At 36.2% G+C, this 18,743-nt stretch overlaps 1 protein-coding gene across 11 annotated transcripts in view; it reads right to left on the bottom strand.

The window, feature by feature from the left end:
• Positions 1-17,702, bottom strand: part of LOC141402391 (uncharacterized) — a 48,854-nt gene extending 31,152 nt beyond the window's left edge. For 2 of the 11 annotated variants that reach the window (XM_073983499.1, XM_073983504.1), the window contains exons 1-2: positions 17,612-17,702; positions 11,636-12,587 (exon numbers count right to left, since the gene is read on the bottom strand). In XM_073983499.1, coding sequence (XP_073839600.1) covers positions 11,636-12,023 — 388 coding nt within the window. In that variant the 5' untranslated portion in view covers positions 12,024-12,587; positions 17,612-17,702. The other 9 variants (XM_073983502.1, XM_073983506.1, XM_073983501.1 and 6 more) reach the window with 7 other exon arrangements.
• Positions 17,703-18,743: the final 1,041 nt, after the last annotated feature.

Here is an 18,743-nt window from a genome sequence, read left to right as displayed (position 1 = left end):
ACGCACAATTTTGTTTCTACTTTTTATTTCAAATAATAAATAAGGAAATTCAACCGCATAGCGAAATTAGTGTCAAGAGAATTTATGATGACCAAAATTTGTAAAAAAAAAAATGGGAACGTGATGTGACAAATTAGTTGTGTACATGTTAATGAATAAGGTCGTCCGCCAAAAGCACAACACCAAGTATAGAAACAAACAGATTGAAGTAGTCCGAAGAAGTTTATTATAAAATGAAACGAAAATAACGTAGATTGTGATTGAATGAAAACACACAAAAAATTTATCCAGATCAAAGCTTTCAAATTTTTAAACAATTCGTGATTATGGGAAAAACAAATACCTTTTCCTCTAAGACGTTTACATTGGCGCCCAATATGGTGTTAATTGCTCCATCTCGATTTATTTGAAGTAAATTTTCGTGCTCTGTATTTAAGGCAAGTTTCGATTAAGCAGTTTACGATTACTATTTACAATTTGTACATAGTATATTCTAGACTCCGTGATATAGGGATTGTCATAACATTAATTATTAACTCGAGTGCCAATTTCATTAATGTAAGGATACAATTTCTTCTTACTGCTTTGCAAAAGCAAAAATATAACACACAACGTAGCATACAAAGTTATTATCTATGCCACTTTTCTTCATTCTTTTATTTATTAAAATTAGTTGTGGGAAATGTGTAAGGTTTCGTGACCATTCAACATTTGTGAACGACCTTCAGAGGAGTAAAAACACAAAAACAAAACAAGAGATTATAATGTTGTGTGGCCAAGACCAATTGACATACTAAAGGTAAGTTACAACGTTTACACGCATTTTGCCGTCATACGTAATCAGATTTAAAGAGGAAACAAGATAAATGTTTACAGGGAATAATATAGGTAATGTTCGCTAACAAGCGTCTTCATCATGTCTTACTATGAAAGAAAATAAGTATGCAATTTCAAAGATTTAAATATGCCTTTTGTTTTGGTATGAAATATTAGAGTTTTTCCCACGGGCTAAAAGCGGCAACATAACACTTTGTAAGAGGGACTTACAATAGGGAAATAGAGGCTTTATGACTTATTTTTAAATAGCACAAATAGTAAGGAACAAACGAGAGGAGTAAATGCACCGTCACTTTTTGTAAAATAAAACCTTCACAAATTATGCCCATGGTTAACATTGTTGTCAATATTGTAGAGAACTTATGGCAAAACATCTGTGCAGCCTTTTTCACAAAAACAAAACTTGTTTCCCAGAAATCGAAAGTGTAGCTAATTTGTACCCCAAATACTAGACGGATTTATCTAAAATCTATCATCTGAAGGAAATACCTAGAAACAATCCTTGCCAATTGAGATGAAAAACGTTGAGAAAAGAAGGAAATCTTTACAATTATACCCTCCACCGTAATATGGAGGGTATAATAAAATTTGTCATTCCGTCATCGAAATATTCGTCGGAAAACCTATAAAGTATATGGGGATTTCTGAGTGAAATCGGACACTTTTTCAAGATGAGGTTTTGGATTTTCTTTATTTTTTGAGATTTTTTTTACTAACGGTTCCAGAGATATGAATGTGCAAAGAAATTCTAAGAAATTCTGTAATATTGGTCCAAATAGAAAAAATCTTTTTTTTTAATTTTTTGTTCAGCTATCTAATAAAAAATAGAAAAAAAATGCACAGTGGGCTTGGATGCAATTTTCGCCATTTACAATTTAAAATCAATTTTTATCAATTTGTACTCTTCGATTTTCTTGAAATTTTTTGTAGTAAACTGCGATTAATCACAAAAATTGTCCTATTTGTTGGTGTGATTGGAATGATTAGTTAGTTTATTGTCCGGCTGGTACAATAACAGCTAAACCATTTTTAAATTGGAGAAAGTCACCTCAAAACGGAGGAACAACAACGCCAAACGGAGATATGGAGCTATTTTCCCAAGTATTATAGGGAAAAAATTAAAAACTTCATCGCGCGATATCTCAGAAACTTGACCTATGGCGAAAATTTCCTTTTGGGTTCTTAGTATATTCATCAAGGGCTTTCATCTCCATATGAAATTTTCCACCCCCCAAAAATGCTGCTGCACAGTGCCAAAAAATTCTTTTGAAATTGATTTGTTTTTATTTTTATATGCTGTCGTTAACAAAATCGGTCACGACCTTTTCCTCGTATTTTAATGTCATACGTAATACCGATTTTTCGTATTACGCCATAAGTAATACCGATCTGTCGTATCGAAAAATATAAATATTATATTTGAACCAAGAAATCCGTTCTGAGAATTACGAATGTATTTCTTTAGTTTTTGAAGGATATAACATGCAATAAAAGACAAAAATTTTCGTTCTATATAATTTTTCATCATATAAAAAATGTAACTTACGCGTACGCCTACGACAGCGTCTACGACTACGCCAACCAAAAAAAATTTTATTGAAAAATTTTTAAAATTTCAAGAAAAAAAATAGTAATCATTCGAAACCTTTGTAGTGGTTATCGAATTGTAAAAATAGGACTTAAAAATTTTGTAATTAATCGTAGTTAAATACTACAAAACTTTCCCCCAGAAATTTGTCTGTATAGGTCCACTTTTTATATAGCCCCCCATAAACCGGTACCTCTCGACATTTAGTATTTTGAATGTTTTTTAGCCACATTATCATACCGAAATGGGTGAAATTTGGTGTTTGATCTTCTTTGGGGCTACAAAACATTCTCCCAGCAAACCGAAGACCATCATCCATAACAGCAGAAAAACGCTAGCTGAAAAGGCGTGTGGTTTGAGCTCAGTTAGAATTGATGGGTGCGAATTGGTGGTACGATAACCGACACATATCCTACATGTTGATTTGGACCGCACGGTACTCTGCATTTATTTAATTGTCTAGCTGAACCCACTCACCTCTTATTATTTATATTGTTGTAGCAGATTGAAATCAAAAACCTCATCTTAAAAAGTGTCCAATTTACTTAGAAATCTCCATATACATTCCTGATCAGCATAAAATTCTAAGTCGATATAACCATGTCCGTCCGCCGGTCTGTTGAAATCAAATCAAGATTCAGGATGTTTGGTATGGGCTTATCGGTCCACCTTTTGATATAGCACTCATAGAACGGTACACCTGATTTCCGATATTTAAACAGTTTCATTATCTAACAGAAATGGGTGAAACTTGGTGTTTGATATTTTTTGGGGCTACAAAACTTTCCCCCAGAAATTTGTCTGTATAGGTCCACTTTTTTATATAGCCCCCATAAACCGGTACCTCTCGACATTTAGTATTTTGACTGTTTTTTAGCCACATTATCATACCGAAATGGGTGAAATTTGGTGTTTGATCTTCTTTGGGGCTACAAAACATTCCCCCAGCAAAGCGCATCCTTGCCCCCGCGGTCTCGTGGAAAGGCTGGAGGGAGAGGTCCAAAGGTTTGAATAGCATTCACAATGATACAGTTGCGCAGGCAGTACAAAGGTACAGGTGAATGGCGTACCTGGAGACCATCATCCATCTATCGCAGCAAAAAAAGGCTAGCTGAAAAGGCGTGTGGTTTGAGCCCAGTTAGAATTGATGGGTGCGAATTGGTGGTACGATAACCGACACATACCCTGCATGTTGATTTGGACAGCACGATACTCTGCATTTATTTAATTGCCTAGCTGAACCCACTCACCTCTCTCCGTATTATTTATATTATTGTAGCAGATTGAAACCTAAGTAGAAGCATAGGTTTGATCCTGGGTTGGCAGCCGCATGCCGAAACACTACGGTTTCGGGTCAATCCCGTACGAAAGAACCCTTATTGACGCGGCCAGTTCAGATTGCAGATTTTTTTAATCTGCACAGAGGAACCAGACCCAGATTGTTACATCAACTACAAACCAATCTCGTTATTCTATGGCCACTAGTAGTCGGCAAATAAGCAAAAAAAACATTTTCTATTTTTAGAACTTTTGATGTGAATTTATTTTCAATTTCACCACACTCAAGATGTAAATTCATTAAGATTGGACAACTCAATTGTTAACATTTGTCAATAGATGGAGTTAAGCTCTGTTGTTACGAGCTCTGTTAAGCAAGTTAACCATTTCAGGCGATTTTAACCGCTAAATTCATACTCAATGAACTGGAAACTGCTATGGAATACAATCCTGAGCCCAAATCTTTGCTTCCCTGCAATTTGTATAAGCCGAATTGCGCTTTAATGAGCTTTTTATCATTAACATACCCCTGTTGTTGGTAAAATGTTTATATACTTTGTTTCATAAACATTTGTGCATTATGCATCTTTTCCAGTCTTTACAGTTCTATGACTTTGGTTAAATGTTGTTCCCAATAATGGTTTGTTATCAAATAAGTAAAAAAGTATCAGTAGGCTTTGCAGACCGAGATATACCCTCAGCCAACGATCCGAGAAATTACATTAAACTGGGTTACAGCGCAAAAGTGTTGTAATTTTTCGGAGAAGGACTAATTTTGGGAGTCATTTCTTCATAGTTATCGTGCCACCCAGCTATTTTAGTTGGTCTCTGTAGAATGTTTTTGAGCTTTTAGATCATTATCAAGGAATCCTCGAAAAAACCTTTAAAAACATTTAAGCGAAAGGCGCACTTAGGCGTAATATAGACCTCCTGGGAACTTGATGTACGTTTGGAACAAATTTTGCGATGTGCCAAGTTTCGGACAAATGGGATACTCAATTCATAAGTTATCGTTCTCATCACCCATTTTCGTTGATGCCGACAGGTTTTTATTTAGTGATTTACTATCGGCATTTCCTACAGGGCATTTTTGTATTATAACAATTAAGTACTTAATGGGAAGTTTAAGTGATGATAAATGATTGAAGCAATTATTTATTTTGCAATGTAATTATTCATTGTGGTCGAATGAATTATAAACCCGTATAATAGAGGTGGCCAAGGACGTCAAAATCAAACTGGACCGGTATATAGAAACAATCAACCTTTGCAGCCTACTGTACCTTATATTTTTTCCTGAAACAGCTACTCAATCTAAACCCTAATTTAAACTATTTCAAGTATACCAACTACAAATAAACATATTATGAGTACATACGCCTATCTCTGGTTGCATTTTGTATCTCTAAAATGCACGTGCGTTACTCATTAATAACAAATTAATATACTTTGCTCAGATAAATTACATACAGTTCACATAAAGGTGCAGTGGCGCATAGCAACACGACGAACATACGAATAACATACAAATGGTCACAGTATTATAATGGCCATATACTATTTCCATAAAATTCTGAAATTCTTTTGTTAACATTTCACTTCGACTTCCTGTCATTCATTCACAATTTTTTATTGGTTAATTCGCTGCGAAAGGCTAAACAGAGTATAGCAAACAAAATTGTTTGCCATACCATGAAGGAAATGGGTCACAAATGGTCGTCACAATGAACGATCTTGCGTCAACGATCAAGTCGACCCCTGTTGACCAACTGTGCTAATGCAAATAACAAGTCCAAATGTAGCATTTAGCCAACCAGTAACAAACAATAGCTGTACTCAAATAATGGAGGGAGGGGAGGAAGTGAAGGGGGATGGCAATAACAAAAACATTTTTATGTTATGACTAAGTTGGAATCGGCAAAAAACAAACTCTACGTACAACGAACAATAACAACAAAATAAAAAATACCAACAAAAAGTGACAACTCAGTGAATGTTCGTACGGCTTTATTTTTTTAATGTATTAGAGTGCTGCAACCTGTTGTTGAGGTTATTTTGGGAGTCACTTGAGCCAAAAAACCTTGGGCTTTACAAGCTGGCTATTCGAATTTAAACTAAGTTTGTACTAAAAATTACGATAACAAATCGGTTGATCCGTTCGAGAGTTATCGTACGCACCAGTCAGAAAGACTACAAATTGTCTGCAACAGATTTCGTCCAAATATACCTACTTCTAAAACCGTTATTTGGATGGGGCACAATTTTGGTTGTATCAAAGTATATATAGCCTAATGACTGAGGGTATAAAAATCTTGTCTTCAAAATTCTGAGTCATTTTAAATGGACTTATTTTAGAAGAGATTTTTATGCTTTTATACTTCTTTTATCTAAGAACAAATCATGGTATGGAAAAACCGATTGTACACAACAGACCACTAACCTTAAATTGAATCGGACATCACTTATTGATATTATAGAAGTCTCCGTTGGGCAACATGTATTTTTATTATTAAAATTCCAGTACTTGTAGATTCGATCCACGCTAACCATATTTTTAAATAACATATCAAATCATTTCTGACATCCTAATGTAATCACCACCACCACTATGTGACCAAAATTGTACGCATGAAAAAAGATGCAACAACGAAACAATAAAACCTGTCAGGTAAGCAGCACATCTGTGTCTGTTTGTTTGTCGCTTACTTAGAATGAAACAAGTGGCGGTAATGAATGTCGTTCGTTGGCTCTGGCCGATTACCTTATTCCAAGCTGAGTATGTGAACCATATTAAGTAATAGGAGATATACGAATCCAAACAACAATATAAACAAATAAAAAACGATTGTGTCCGTACATGGTGGTGGTCGCAGTGATGGTGATATACGCATATTTAAATAAAAAGCGGGGACAATTGTGGTTATTAGCTTAAACGGCATCAATAGAATGAATAATATGGAAGCAATAAGTGATTTATTTGTGCGATAAATATGAATGCGAGTGCGTTGCTCTTTTCAAGTTTCTTAACTTATTTTTTGAGAAGAAACCATTAATAGTTTGTTAATTACAAAGTTTATTTTTGCAAAAAAAATGCATTCTAACTAAATTTGTTTAATTTATGTGAACAAAATGTATTTAAACAAAATTTTGTTTAATTGTACAAATTTGTACTCGATCGTCTTTAAAATAAAAAATGTGTTAAATAAAATGCATTAGTCACTATGTTATTCGCAAAATAATTGACAGTCATTACATCATTGTTTGCTAAAAAATCGTGCATTTAATTTGGGACTTCCAAAATATTTTACTAACCCATAAATAATTTGTTGAACAAACTGACACTGCATAAAATAAGTAAATGGCAAAGTCATACAAATACATTTTATATTTTCTACAACACATTGAAGTTATCATCCGAGTTATGAGCATCCAGATATATTAATCACAATGCAATGGATGTTCCTGTAGCTTATATCGGACTGATTAGCGACATTGATAGTGCTAGAAGTTATTTTTATATAAATAACAATTATTATCCAAAGCTTTAGCCAAGCGAATAAGGCATAATATTCCAACTTCAATTTCCACTCGGATTTATAAATCTGATCTAAATCTCACATAAATCACATCTCAATTGAAGAAAGTCTTTAACCATTCGGGCTGATTGCCCCCGCATTGCATAATACCTCCTAATGGTATTCTGTTTAATTAGTCTTCAAATGTGAGCGCGATAACTGTCGAAAAAAGTTGTCGATTTAGTTCAAACTCGTGCGTCATAGTATTTCTTCTATACGAAAATTAGGAGAAGGGCAAATAAGTGGAAATAGCCTTACATGAGGTGGTTGGAGACGTTGAGAAGAAAATAGAGAATTTAAACTTCACATTGGAGGTTTTGCTCTCAGCACAACAAGCATTTTTCTGTATCCTAGTGGAAAGAATTAGGATAACTGTTAACAGAGGTACAATGCATGATGCGAGGGGAGTTTCTGAAATGAGACTGAAATTCTTGTATGTTTCGACCGGCTGAAAACTAGGTGATGGCCTATGGTAGTGCTGATAAGTTTCAAATTTCTACGTGTCTGACCCTTTGCAAGTTCTTTTGCACAACTTTCAAGCTAGGCCCAGAAGAATGGTCTTGGAAACACAAAATTCCCGATTTCCAGCTTCTAATTTTGGACGGAGGGTCATTGACACTTTCTCCGGAAGCAAAATACATCGGTACAATCTTGGACCACCTTTTGACATAGAAAAGCAATTTTGTGAGGAGTAGGCAAAGGAAAGGACTTATTATACTCAAGAACTCAATCGGGAAAAGTTGGAGACTGAGACAACAAGCCATACACTGGCTGTATGTAGCCACTGTGATGCCCATCTTAACCTACAGTTGACTTGTTTGGTGGCAGGCACTTGAAAAAAAAGCGTTACTGTCCAAACTATCAATTGTGCAAGTAATTTCATCAATACCGATTACCGCCTTAAACGTAATCCTGAATTTCCAACCTCTAGAAATCTTAATTTAGTTTCAGGCTTTTGGTCTTCGATAGTCAGTATTGATTACATGTTTGACACACCATTATTAACACATGAATACCTAATAAATAGGAATATAGACAGACAGCAAATGCTCAAAATATGGAAATATTCTCAAAAACTTGCAAATTTTCAAATCACCTTCAATTGCAATACAAAAATCTAATTTTTCAGCTACAACATTTTTAACTTTTGCCATAACGATTCTGGATTCGATGCATATCAATAAATTGCTTATTGTTCAACAGCCCATATTATATTTATTTCTATAGTTTGTTATCGCTTTAACTTGCTCTTAATTATTATTTACTGATAATCTTATCGTTGCCATTTTTATTAATAAATAAGTTCAGTTACCTTATGTAAACAAATACAAATGAAATAAACAGTACTTATTGTCTGCTTTTAGAGTAAATTTGTTTTTATAGAGATTTAAAATCAAATAACACAAAATAAGTTTAAAAGATTTTAATAAAAATAGATATGTGGGGTCACTTATTCAACTATTAAAAACAAGTATGTATATACTGCAGTTAATCCGGAATTTGGAACTTGTACTATTCACAAGGGAACGCAAAATGCCCGATTTCCAGAAACCAGTCTTGAACTTTCTACGAAAACAAAATACCTCGGAACTATCCTGGATCATCGCTTGATATGGAAAAGGGTGGATCGAACGAAGAAAGGACTCGTTGCAATCTGTAAGAACTCTATCGAGAAATGCAAGGGATAGAGACCGAAAATCATACATCTTACCAATTCTAACCCACGGGGGACTTGTTTGGTGGCAAGCACTTGGGAACAAAGAGTTACTGCCCAAACTATCAAGTGTACAAAAGATTGCGTCATTATTCATTACGGTCTAAATTAAAAGCATCCCTATGGCCGCCTTGAACGTTAATTTGGATCTCCAACCTTTTTGGGTATCCTAATCCAGTTTCAAGCGGCAATATTGACAGTCAGCTTGAATTAGATTACAGGATTGTGCATATTTCCGCCTCAGGTTTGATGGGCTAAAGTCATTTCTCCTTTGAACGGTATGGTAATATACACACACGGTTCCATCATGGAAAAAGGCACTGGCGCCGGCGTCTACTGAGAGAATCCATTAATTAAAGACTCATACAAGCTTAATGATAGCTGCCGCGTCTTTTAGGCCGAGATTCTTGCTATCAGGAAAGCTGCAGAAAGGACTTCAAGGTAATCTTACAGGACCGGTGACTATATGTCGATAGTCAAGCGGCCCTCAAGGCTCTCAAGTCACAGAAAGCTCAGCATGTCTTATGCAAAATTGTTAAACTATGTTGGGATCCGGGTAATAGTAATATAATGGGAAACAAAGTAGCAGATGAACTAGATTGAGGCGGCTCCAAGTCCTACCAGTTGATGATGCCGTCCGGCCATCAAAGATGTCTACTGGAACCTGGACATCCAAAGCAATCTGGCCTGTGGTCTCTCGCCGTAGAACCAGAAAATCACGGTGGGACTTATAACGGGTCACTGCAGTGTGAGATATCTAACTCAATAATGGGATGATAGTGACATTGACTACTGCAAGCTATGTAAAGATGCAGAGGAGATAGAGACTTAGGAACATCTACTTTATAGGCGTCCCTTGTTGCAAACAAGAATACACCGAATACTAGGTAGCATGGATGACAATTTGGTGGTTTTCCCGCTACTTGTGGTGATTTTTGAAGTACAAAATACACTTTTACGGAGTTCTAGCGATTTTTTATTTTAAATCGCTGTAGTAGCGAATTTGGCTGTTTAATGTAGCGGTTGTAGCGATTTTTACGCAACATTGTTTATTATCATCACTTTTCAAGCAAACGAAATATAGTATATTGTGCAGCGAGTGAAATATTCATACATTAAGAGACCAGATAGTGTAGTGATTGAAAAATGGATAAAACATGTACATATGTGCGATTTTTTAAATTTCTTTCTTTCTGTGTAACAGTTAATAATTTCTGTCGTTTTTACACATTTTCGTAGTGTTTTTGGTCTTAGTCAGTAGAGATTTGTGGTGATTTTTAACACAACTTTTCTGTAGCGATGTTTACCCCCCCTGCTAGGTAGGGTTGAGATAGTTACTATCACCTCCTATCTAATAGATCCAATTATCCTACTTAACTTTGTCAAGCACTTATCCTGACTTGGCATAGGTCCTTCTTTCTACTTCCAGCAAGGCAATCAATCAACTACCAATACTGCTACAATCTAGTAATCTACTAATACTCTTCTTGATCTCCAAACCAACGAGCAATAACCACAAGCCTCATCATAATCTCCACTTCATAGCTTTCTTCGTCCTCAACCCATTGAGCAATAACTCTTAACACTATTATCTCCACCTGATAGTCATCTTTACCTCATCCTATCATACTTCATCAACGTCATCATCATCTTCACCATCTCTAACCTATCCATGATGAACACAGTGAACCAACAGTCTACAGTTACGTATACTATTAGATGGATGCGCATCTTTAAACCTAACTAAATGTATACTAGATTATAGTTGGATAGGACTGACCATTACTAATTTTGGTCAACGCCTTCCGGGGATAAAAACATAAAAAAATACTATAGTCTTTTCTGCCTTTCGCGAAATTAATTTCAACGTTTTTCCACCAAATCTGACATTAGGCATATGTGAATTAAAATAAATAAATAAAATAAATATTGTAATAAAATCGCTAAAAAAAAATTTGTCATCTTATTTCCCCACAATTGAACATTCTATTGTTAAATATACACATTACTTTCCTTAGAACTGCACCTCTATAACATTAATTATTCCTCCTATATAAAAAAGAGTAAATAGTTACGTCCATAAATCTTCAGAATAACTCTGCAACGTGATATGACCTAAATAATCAATATTTTAAAACCGGTATCTTTATAACTAATTCTAATGTATTAATAAATTAATAAGAAAAAAAAAAAACAAACCAGAAAATTCCCAATCACATAAACTACCTACCGTATTGAAAAAAAAAAACAATAACAAAACTATAAGCCCTTTCAATTTCACAATGACAGTTTTAAGACACAAAGAAAAAAGGATTGGATGGAATTCCAACTTGAACAGTAACAAAAAGACTGACAACTGACAATGGTGGGATTGTATGTGTGGCATGCATAGATAATTAACATTAGAAAAAAATAAAACAAAACAAATAGTCGACACAATATTCAACAGTTACAAAAAGCCAACTTTGAAATTGGCAATAGCAACAAATGAACAGGAACAGCAAAACACACGAAATATATTATAATAAATTTGTTAGAAAAAGTGGTGTTATTTAAATGTCTCAAACGACAACAACAACAAGAGCTATAACAACAGTTGTGAGTACAACTGATTTGCATATATAGGTAGTTTTGTTTTTTTACCTTTTGGACTTATGCAGACTGGTGGTTTGGCAAGACACAGTTTAGCATTTGAGTCATCTACAGCTGCGGCCAGGCCAATTGGAACGAAGCTTGAAGTATAACGTTCTGAACGGGGTGACAAACCACCGCCGCCCGCTTGTTGATTTGAGTTATGGAGATGCTGATCATTAATGACATCATCGATCTTTTTTATATTCTCTGGCGTTGAGTCCATTTTTTCGCGTTCACTTTCCGAAAAGGAATCTGGTGTCAGGGGTGCAGCCATTTTCTTGATGAGTGCCGCTGTGGCCAAATCTTCTCGTGGTGGTGTTGAAGGTGTTGCTGAATTTAATGTAAGGTCTTCCTCACGCGACTTTAAATTATCGCGTAACGTGGCATATGATGTCATAGTTTTTGATGTTTTTTAATGGTAAAAGATACCACTAGTCTATGGAATTTGGTGTTGGCCTCTTTGAGAATGTGTAAAGCGCGTGTGTGTAAAAATGTTAAGGTGTCAAGGGTTTGACGTGACCAAAGCTACAACAAAAATATCCTTTGTGCGTTTGTTATTCTAATTAGTAATTTGGTTGCAGTTATGGTTATATCACTTTGGTTTGCCACAAATCCATAAATTTTTCTTCCTTCTTTATTGGGTTATATTTTTCGCCAAATAAATTTATGTTTATTCTGATATGATTTTTGTTATGCTTAAATGTATCCAATTCGTTCGTTTTGTTTTATTTTTTGTTTAGCACAATCCGTTTGAGTGCAGTGGGTTGTTGTCTAGAATTTCTGGCAACAAGTTTCCAATGGTCCTTCAATGTTTATGCAACATTTCGTCCAGCAACATTGCGGCTAGCAGGCTTTTTAGTTGTTAGGAACCATTAGCCTGGCATAGCCATTCATAGATGTCGCTTTAGTAGTGATTGTTGTTATTCATAACTCCTTAGTTGGACCGGAAATAGGAAATGTGCTGGAACCATTTAGAAATTAAAAACTCGTTAATAACAACAAAAGGTTAATGCAACACTTTGGCAAAAATTGCATTCACAGTTCAGTTCAATTGAGAAGGAATGAAAAAAACACATTTGGCGTAACGACCATCAACATTAACAATTCTATTTCGATTTCACTTATTATTACGATAATAATTTGTATTAATTATACACATATTCATTTTCATATAAAACAACAACAAATCAAAAAATATTTGTGTTTTTATTCATTCAAGGCTTTTGAATTCGACGAATTCTTAATCCATTAACCACCATATCATGTGTGCTGATTTAACATTAAACAGCGCAAACACGTTGAGGGGCCACCGCAGGCCACAAAACAAGACAGGCTGACTGGCAATATCTGTCCGTTATTCTTTACGATTTCAATGAGTCGTCGTCGTTGTTGTCGTTGCGAATCGATCTCGATCGGCACAAATGTACTATATCGCGACCAAGGGCACTAAACTGGCTAAAATCATGAAACTCATCACATTTGTACGCACAACACAAATTTTCGCTTTTTATTTGTTTTCGCGTTTTTTTCTTCACGTTATTTTTATTTCCGAATTCACAAAAATTGATTTTTTGGGGAATTTTCTTTTAAGAAACTGCTTTTCTGGCTCATTCTTGTATTTGATTGGCATCTACATACTCAAGTAGTATGTGAGTGAATGTGTGTGTTACAATGATAATGAACTTAGCATTTGACGACGTTCTGTTTGTTGTTTTTTCTTTCTTTTATTATTCTATTCTTGTTAACGTATTTATTTATCCGCACCTTTGTTAGCCGACCGTGGTCCGTTCGTTGTACCGTATGTATGCGTCACTATCGATATAAGGCACTTGAGTGTGAAACTATAGTGGTCGACAAGCAACTATAGCCAAATCGTTTTAGCCAAGTTTTTGTGTTGTGTCAAAGCCAATAACATAAACGACTCTCCGACAAAGCGAGTGTAAGAGCGAAAGAGAATTTTGTTGGGAAAAAAATTCTTATTTGATTTGAAATTAGTGCTGTTTAACAAACGGTTCAATGCATCAAGTATTCGGAGCAAAGTGGGAAAGTATTTCATCAAAAAACTTGTTTTCAGAAAGAATGGGGTACATCGCAAATAATTAACAAAATGAAATTGTTGGAGCAAATGATTCCCTTAAATACCTGAAACCAAAAATGATTATTGTCTCGCCTTACAGGAAGTGTGGAGGAACGTAAACAGCGACACAACATAAAGTAATGGTTTAGTTGTGGGTTTGAAGTTAGCTGGAGGCTAAAACATCTCGTCTCCAGTTTCACTCCGTTCTTAGAAAGACTAGCGAACATTCGGATAAATTCTTCAACATCAATATTATCTGTGATCGAAGGGACTAACCGCTTTGGTCCCTATGCGCATCGTAATATTTCTACCAGCGACAGATCAAGTTCGAATATGAACTATATCGGTCCTCTCCTTCGAGGTCCCCCCCACCCAAAACTTCGGAAAGATACAGTTTAAGACCATCTCCCGAATCGTTTTGATTTTGTGCTGTAACAACTTGTAATCGCCGCGCCCATTACGATGGTAAGTCCATACATCCAGAGAAAATGGCCGGAAAGCTGTAAAAATCCGTTAAGGCAACATGTGTAGTGGATGCAGAACACGATAACGCTCTAACGGATAAACCAATTCAATCCAAAATTTGACAGTCGGAATATTTTGCGTAAACTTAAATCAAGTTCTAGGATGGGCCATATCGGTCCACTCCTTCTTTGGATACCTCCCCCACAACAGTTCAAAACTTTTAACTGAAATGGTGCGCACCATAACTCTCGAGGGCAGTAACAGATTTGGTCCATAATTTGCACATCGTAATATTTCCACGAGACATGGATCAGGTTATAATATGGACTATATATCGACTTCTTCGGGTACCTCCTACACAATATGTATCATAATTTTCGTCGAATCTTAAATAAAATGTGAAGGTGTCGGCAAGGCCGATAGATACTTTTTTACCTTTTTTATAAATATAGAAAAATTTTGCCACGAGTCGGAGTCGAGCTTTCTTCACGACACCGACTCCAGCAACATTTGCTAGACTTCGACTCCACAGCCCTGCATGACCTCAAACAAATAGGTAAGTCTCATCATCATCATCTCATAGGGATGAATCATAACTGCTGCAGCCGCTAGTCTGCTGGTGGACTACCCGAAGAGGCGTGATGAGCTTGGTCGTGCCAACCCCAGTGACCCCAGGGTCGGGAAGCTGACACTGGAAATTTACAGGTTGGTCTGTAAGCATAAGCGGAACAAGTGGTTAAATCATCTGAAGAGTTGCAACATTGCAGCCGGAATTAGTGAATTGTGTGCAACGGTTAAATCACTCTCGAACCTTGGAAAGATGAAAGATAGGACCTCTGTCACATTTGGCTACGTTACGCTGACTGATCCGAGGAGGTGCGCAAATTTTTTCAATCAACAGTTTGTCGAACACCCCTGTAGATACAGGGCGAAGATATCAAGAATAAATGTGACTGCTGAATCTAAAGCGTTGGGCCCTGATGGAATCTCCACAGTAATACTGAAACAGCTAGATATGCTGGATGTCGAGTATATCACTAAATTTCTCAACCTGTCGCTAGCAACCCACATCGTTTCCGGCTACTGAAGCCAGACAAGGATGTCAGTGAATCGCACAGACCGATTTCGCTTTTGTTGTCCGTAGAAAAGACCCTTGAGGCTTTAGTTTTTCCCGGTGTCGGAAATAGATATCTAGTTGCCGATCATGAGCATGGGTTCCGAAAGCAGCACAGCACGAGAACTGCGCTGCACGCCATCGCCACACATATTAGTCGAAGACTCAACCAGAGCAAGCAGCGTGATAGAACAGTGATGGTGGCGCTTGACTTATCAGGCACTCCACACTGTTTGAGGACATCAAGCAGACTTCCCTGCGGCCAAGATTGAAACGTTGGGAAATCAATGTTATTTATGGACGCTAGTCGTACCTAGAATTCCGCAACAAGAAGTCTAGGTCTCGTATAGTGAAACAGAGAGTTCCTCAAGGTGGGTTATATCTCCGGAATTGTTTAACCTCTAACTCTCCTGTACTCCGACCTCCAGACGACATTGAAAACGTAACGTAGGTATGAGGATGATTGTACGACCTTGGCGTCAGATATGGGATATCATTTTTGAAAGTCTGAACTCCTATCTGACTGATCTTCCCATTTTCCACGCGATAGGCAAATATTCGCCACTAAATCTACGATCACTCTCTCCTCCACATGGACGGCAGATGTGAGAACAGAGTTGAATGTCATGGTCTATGGTAGCAGAATTCCGACCACAAAATTCTGGGGCATGCCCCAGATATCTGCGACATGCTCAGATGTAGGAACAAGATCCTCAAGTCCCAAGCCGGCAGCACTTGGGGTGCAGATAAAGGAACCTTGTTGTGGTAAGCTATGCGGCGCCAATATAGTCCGCGAACATACGTGCAACGCGATGGAAAAATATTCAAAATTGTCAGAATGCCGAACTGAGTAATGCAACAGGGACAAAGATTTTTCCAGTACAGATACTTAAACAGCTAGGGTCGAATGTCTTTCCAAAGTCCTTCGCGGATGACGTCGAAAACGCTACCTACCGTCCCAGTCTTAAACGAAGGTAGTAGCATTCTGATTTCGAACTTAACCGTGATCCTTGGGGGTAGGCTTTGTCCTCTAATCCCTATTCCATAGCACTTGTGATGGGCACAAAGAATTGTTTTGGATCCCTTTTAACGGGTTAGGTCGTTTTTTACAAATAAAACACAATGAAAAATTTGACAGATTTATCAGTATGCTCTGCGAAATGCTTACATGGTGAAAGTTAGAAAGTCTATACATCCCAAGATATAGTGCTTTGGCTTAAGACGGGTATACACGCGCACACCCGATTTCTTTGACATTTTTACCACAAGTATTCTCGTTGTCCTGAACACAAATATATATACGTATGTCGTCTGGGGGAAGTCCATTCTTCACGAGATAGGCTGTTGTGCACGTGTATTCCCGTCTTGTTCCAAAATCAAAGTTGTTTTCCTTTGCGTACCAGAGTCTTACAGTTTTCAGGTTCTGGAACATAGCATATAATATATGCCATATATGTTCACAATAACCGGATAACTTTGTACAGCACTAACTAAATTATGTTCCTATTGCTCTCTCTCCCTCTCTCTCTCTCTCATTCTCTTTATTTTGCTCTTAGGAAATATTCACAAATCCAATAAGATAAAAAATAAATGAGAATTTTTCCAACGTGTGAAAGACAAGGAAAAACACTTTCTGTCCACAGATAATTACTGACCGAAAATGTATTAACTAATATGTAATTAATACTTTGTTAACAATTAAAAACTTTCTAAATAAATGTATTTTTATTAATGACATTTTGCAAAACTTTCTGTCACCATCTTATATATTTTTGTTTATTTCAAAAAGTCTGCATAGCAGGTGTTTACAGGTGCTTCCACCTTGAACAGAGAATCGCACACATTACATGGAAAAAAGTTCGTCACCAAACAGATGTCATCGCGGACAGTAAATGTAGTATCCTCCTGTCAACATAGAAGTTTTCAACCACCATCGTTTCTGTTTTTTGGATGTGTCCACTCTGTATACACTTTCCACTTGCACAAAAGTCATCACACACAAACATACAGAATACTGATTTTGGATTTTGCACATTCACACAATAAATACCATATGAAGAACAGAACACTTCACTTGGCAATGGTTGGATTCTTTAGCTCTCAGTCATCACAATTTGTTAATTTTTGTTGTGAAGGTATTTGTCGCTCCTTTGTCGTCTATTGCACTTGATTTGCAATTTTTTTCATTTTGGTAGATTACTATAAAAATTTTCTTCTTCCATTCCAGTAATATTATTCACCACATTATTGTATAAACATATTTTTTGATTTGTTGTTTTTTTTCACAAAATTCTTATTTTCAATTTATGTTGGAAAAGAAAACACCCACCATTAATTCGCTCGCAAAATTATGAAGTTGATTTTTTTCTAACTTGACAGTTCTGCTGCTTCTATTCTATCAACATTCTCATTCCCAACTTAGTTCCTTTTTATACCCATTCGTACTTTCGTATCGCATTCTTCTTTGAACGTATTTTCACAAATTCTATCTGGCAACTATGTAATTTACCGTTAAAACCAAGCAAATTTATAGCTTCGTTCCCGTACATTTTAATAGTAAAACTCGTAAAAGAGAGAACTGCAAAAAATTTGTTGTCACACACAAGTTTTTTGAAATAGTTCGGGAACGGAAAAATGGAAAATACGTAAAAAAAAACTGGAACAAATGTCAAAGTCGGCGTATCAGCCAATCAGACGCCGGCAACCATGTTACTATTTTTTTACTCGCCCAAATTTGTCGTGTAAAAAGTTTTTAAGGAGAGCGTCATTTAGCGCCATTTTTGTTTAAAGAGAAGTGAACATTTTACAACTTTTTTGTGTACGGGAACGGTTTTTGGAGTAAAATGTGTAAAAGTCGTAAAAATTTTAAAAACTTTTTAGTTCTGGAACACAGCTTATATATGCTTTGTTTACATTTACGAAATCCACTCGATTTCAACTGTCAGTTCCTTTGCATATACCTCAAATGAAAACTCATCTGAAATCAATGGATTTGACAGTTGAAATCGAGTGGATGTCGTAAATATAATGCTTGGTTTACATTTACGAAATCCACTCGATTTCAACTGTCAAATACATAGGTTAAACGTCAAATGAAATCCAGATGAGATTTCATTTGACGTTTGAGCTATGGAATTGACAGTTGAAATCGAGTGGATTTCGTAAATGTAAACTTATACTATGTTTACATTTTCGAAATCCACTCGATTTCAACTGTCAATTCCATTGCTCAAACGTCAAATGAAATCCAATCGATTCCAGATGAGTTTTCATTTGACGTATACGCAAAGGAATTGACAGATGAAATCGTGTGGGCTTCGTAAATGTAAACATAGTATTAGCATAAACGTAGCATCATGGTACAATAATACAGGTAGCATTATCATGCCAGCTGATGGTAACATAAGCTCTGTTCCTTTACGTGCAAGAATCTTCAAGTTTTACCATTTTTTACTCGAAAA

The sequence above is a fragment of the Musca autumnalis genome, unplaced genomic scaffold (genome assembly GCF_047663935.1).
Source record: "Musca autumnalis isolate F117 unplaced genomic scaffold, ASM4766393v1 scaffold_4, whole genome shotgun sequence".
Lineage (NCBI taxonomy): Eukaryota > Metazoa > Arthropoda > Insecta > Diptera > Muscidae > Musca > Musca autumnalis.
Note: the sequence above shows the minus strand (reverse complement) of the source record. Positions and strands in the feature narration are given on the sequence as shown.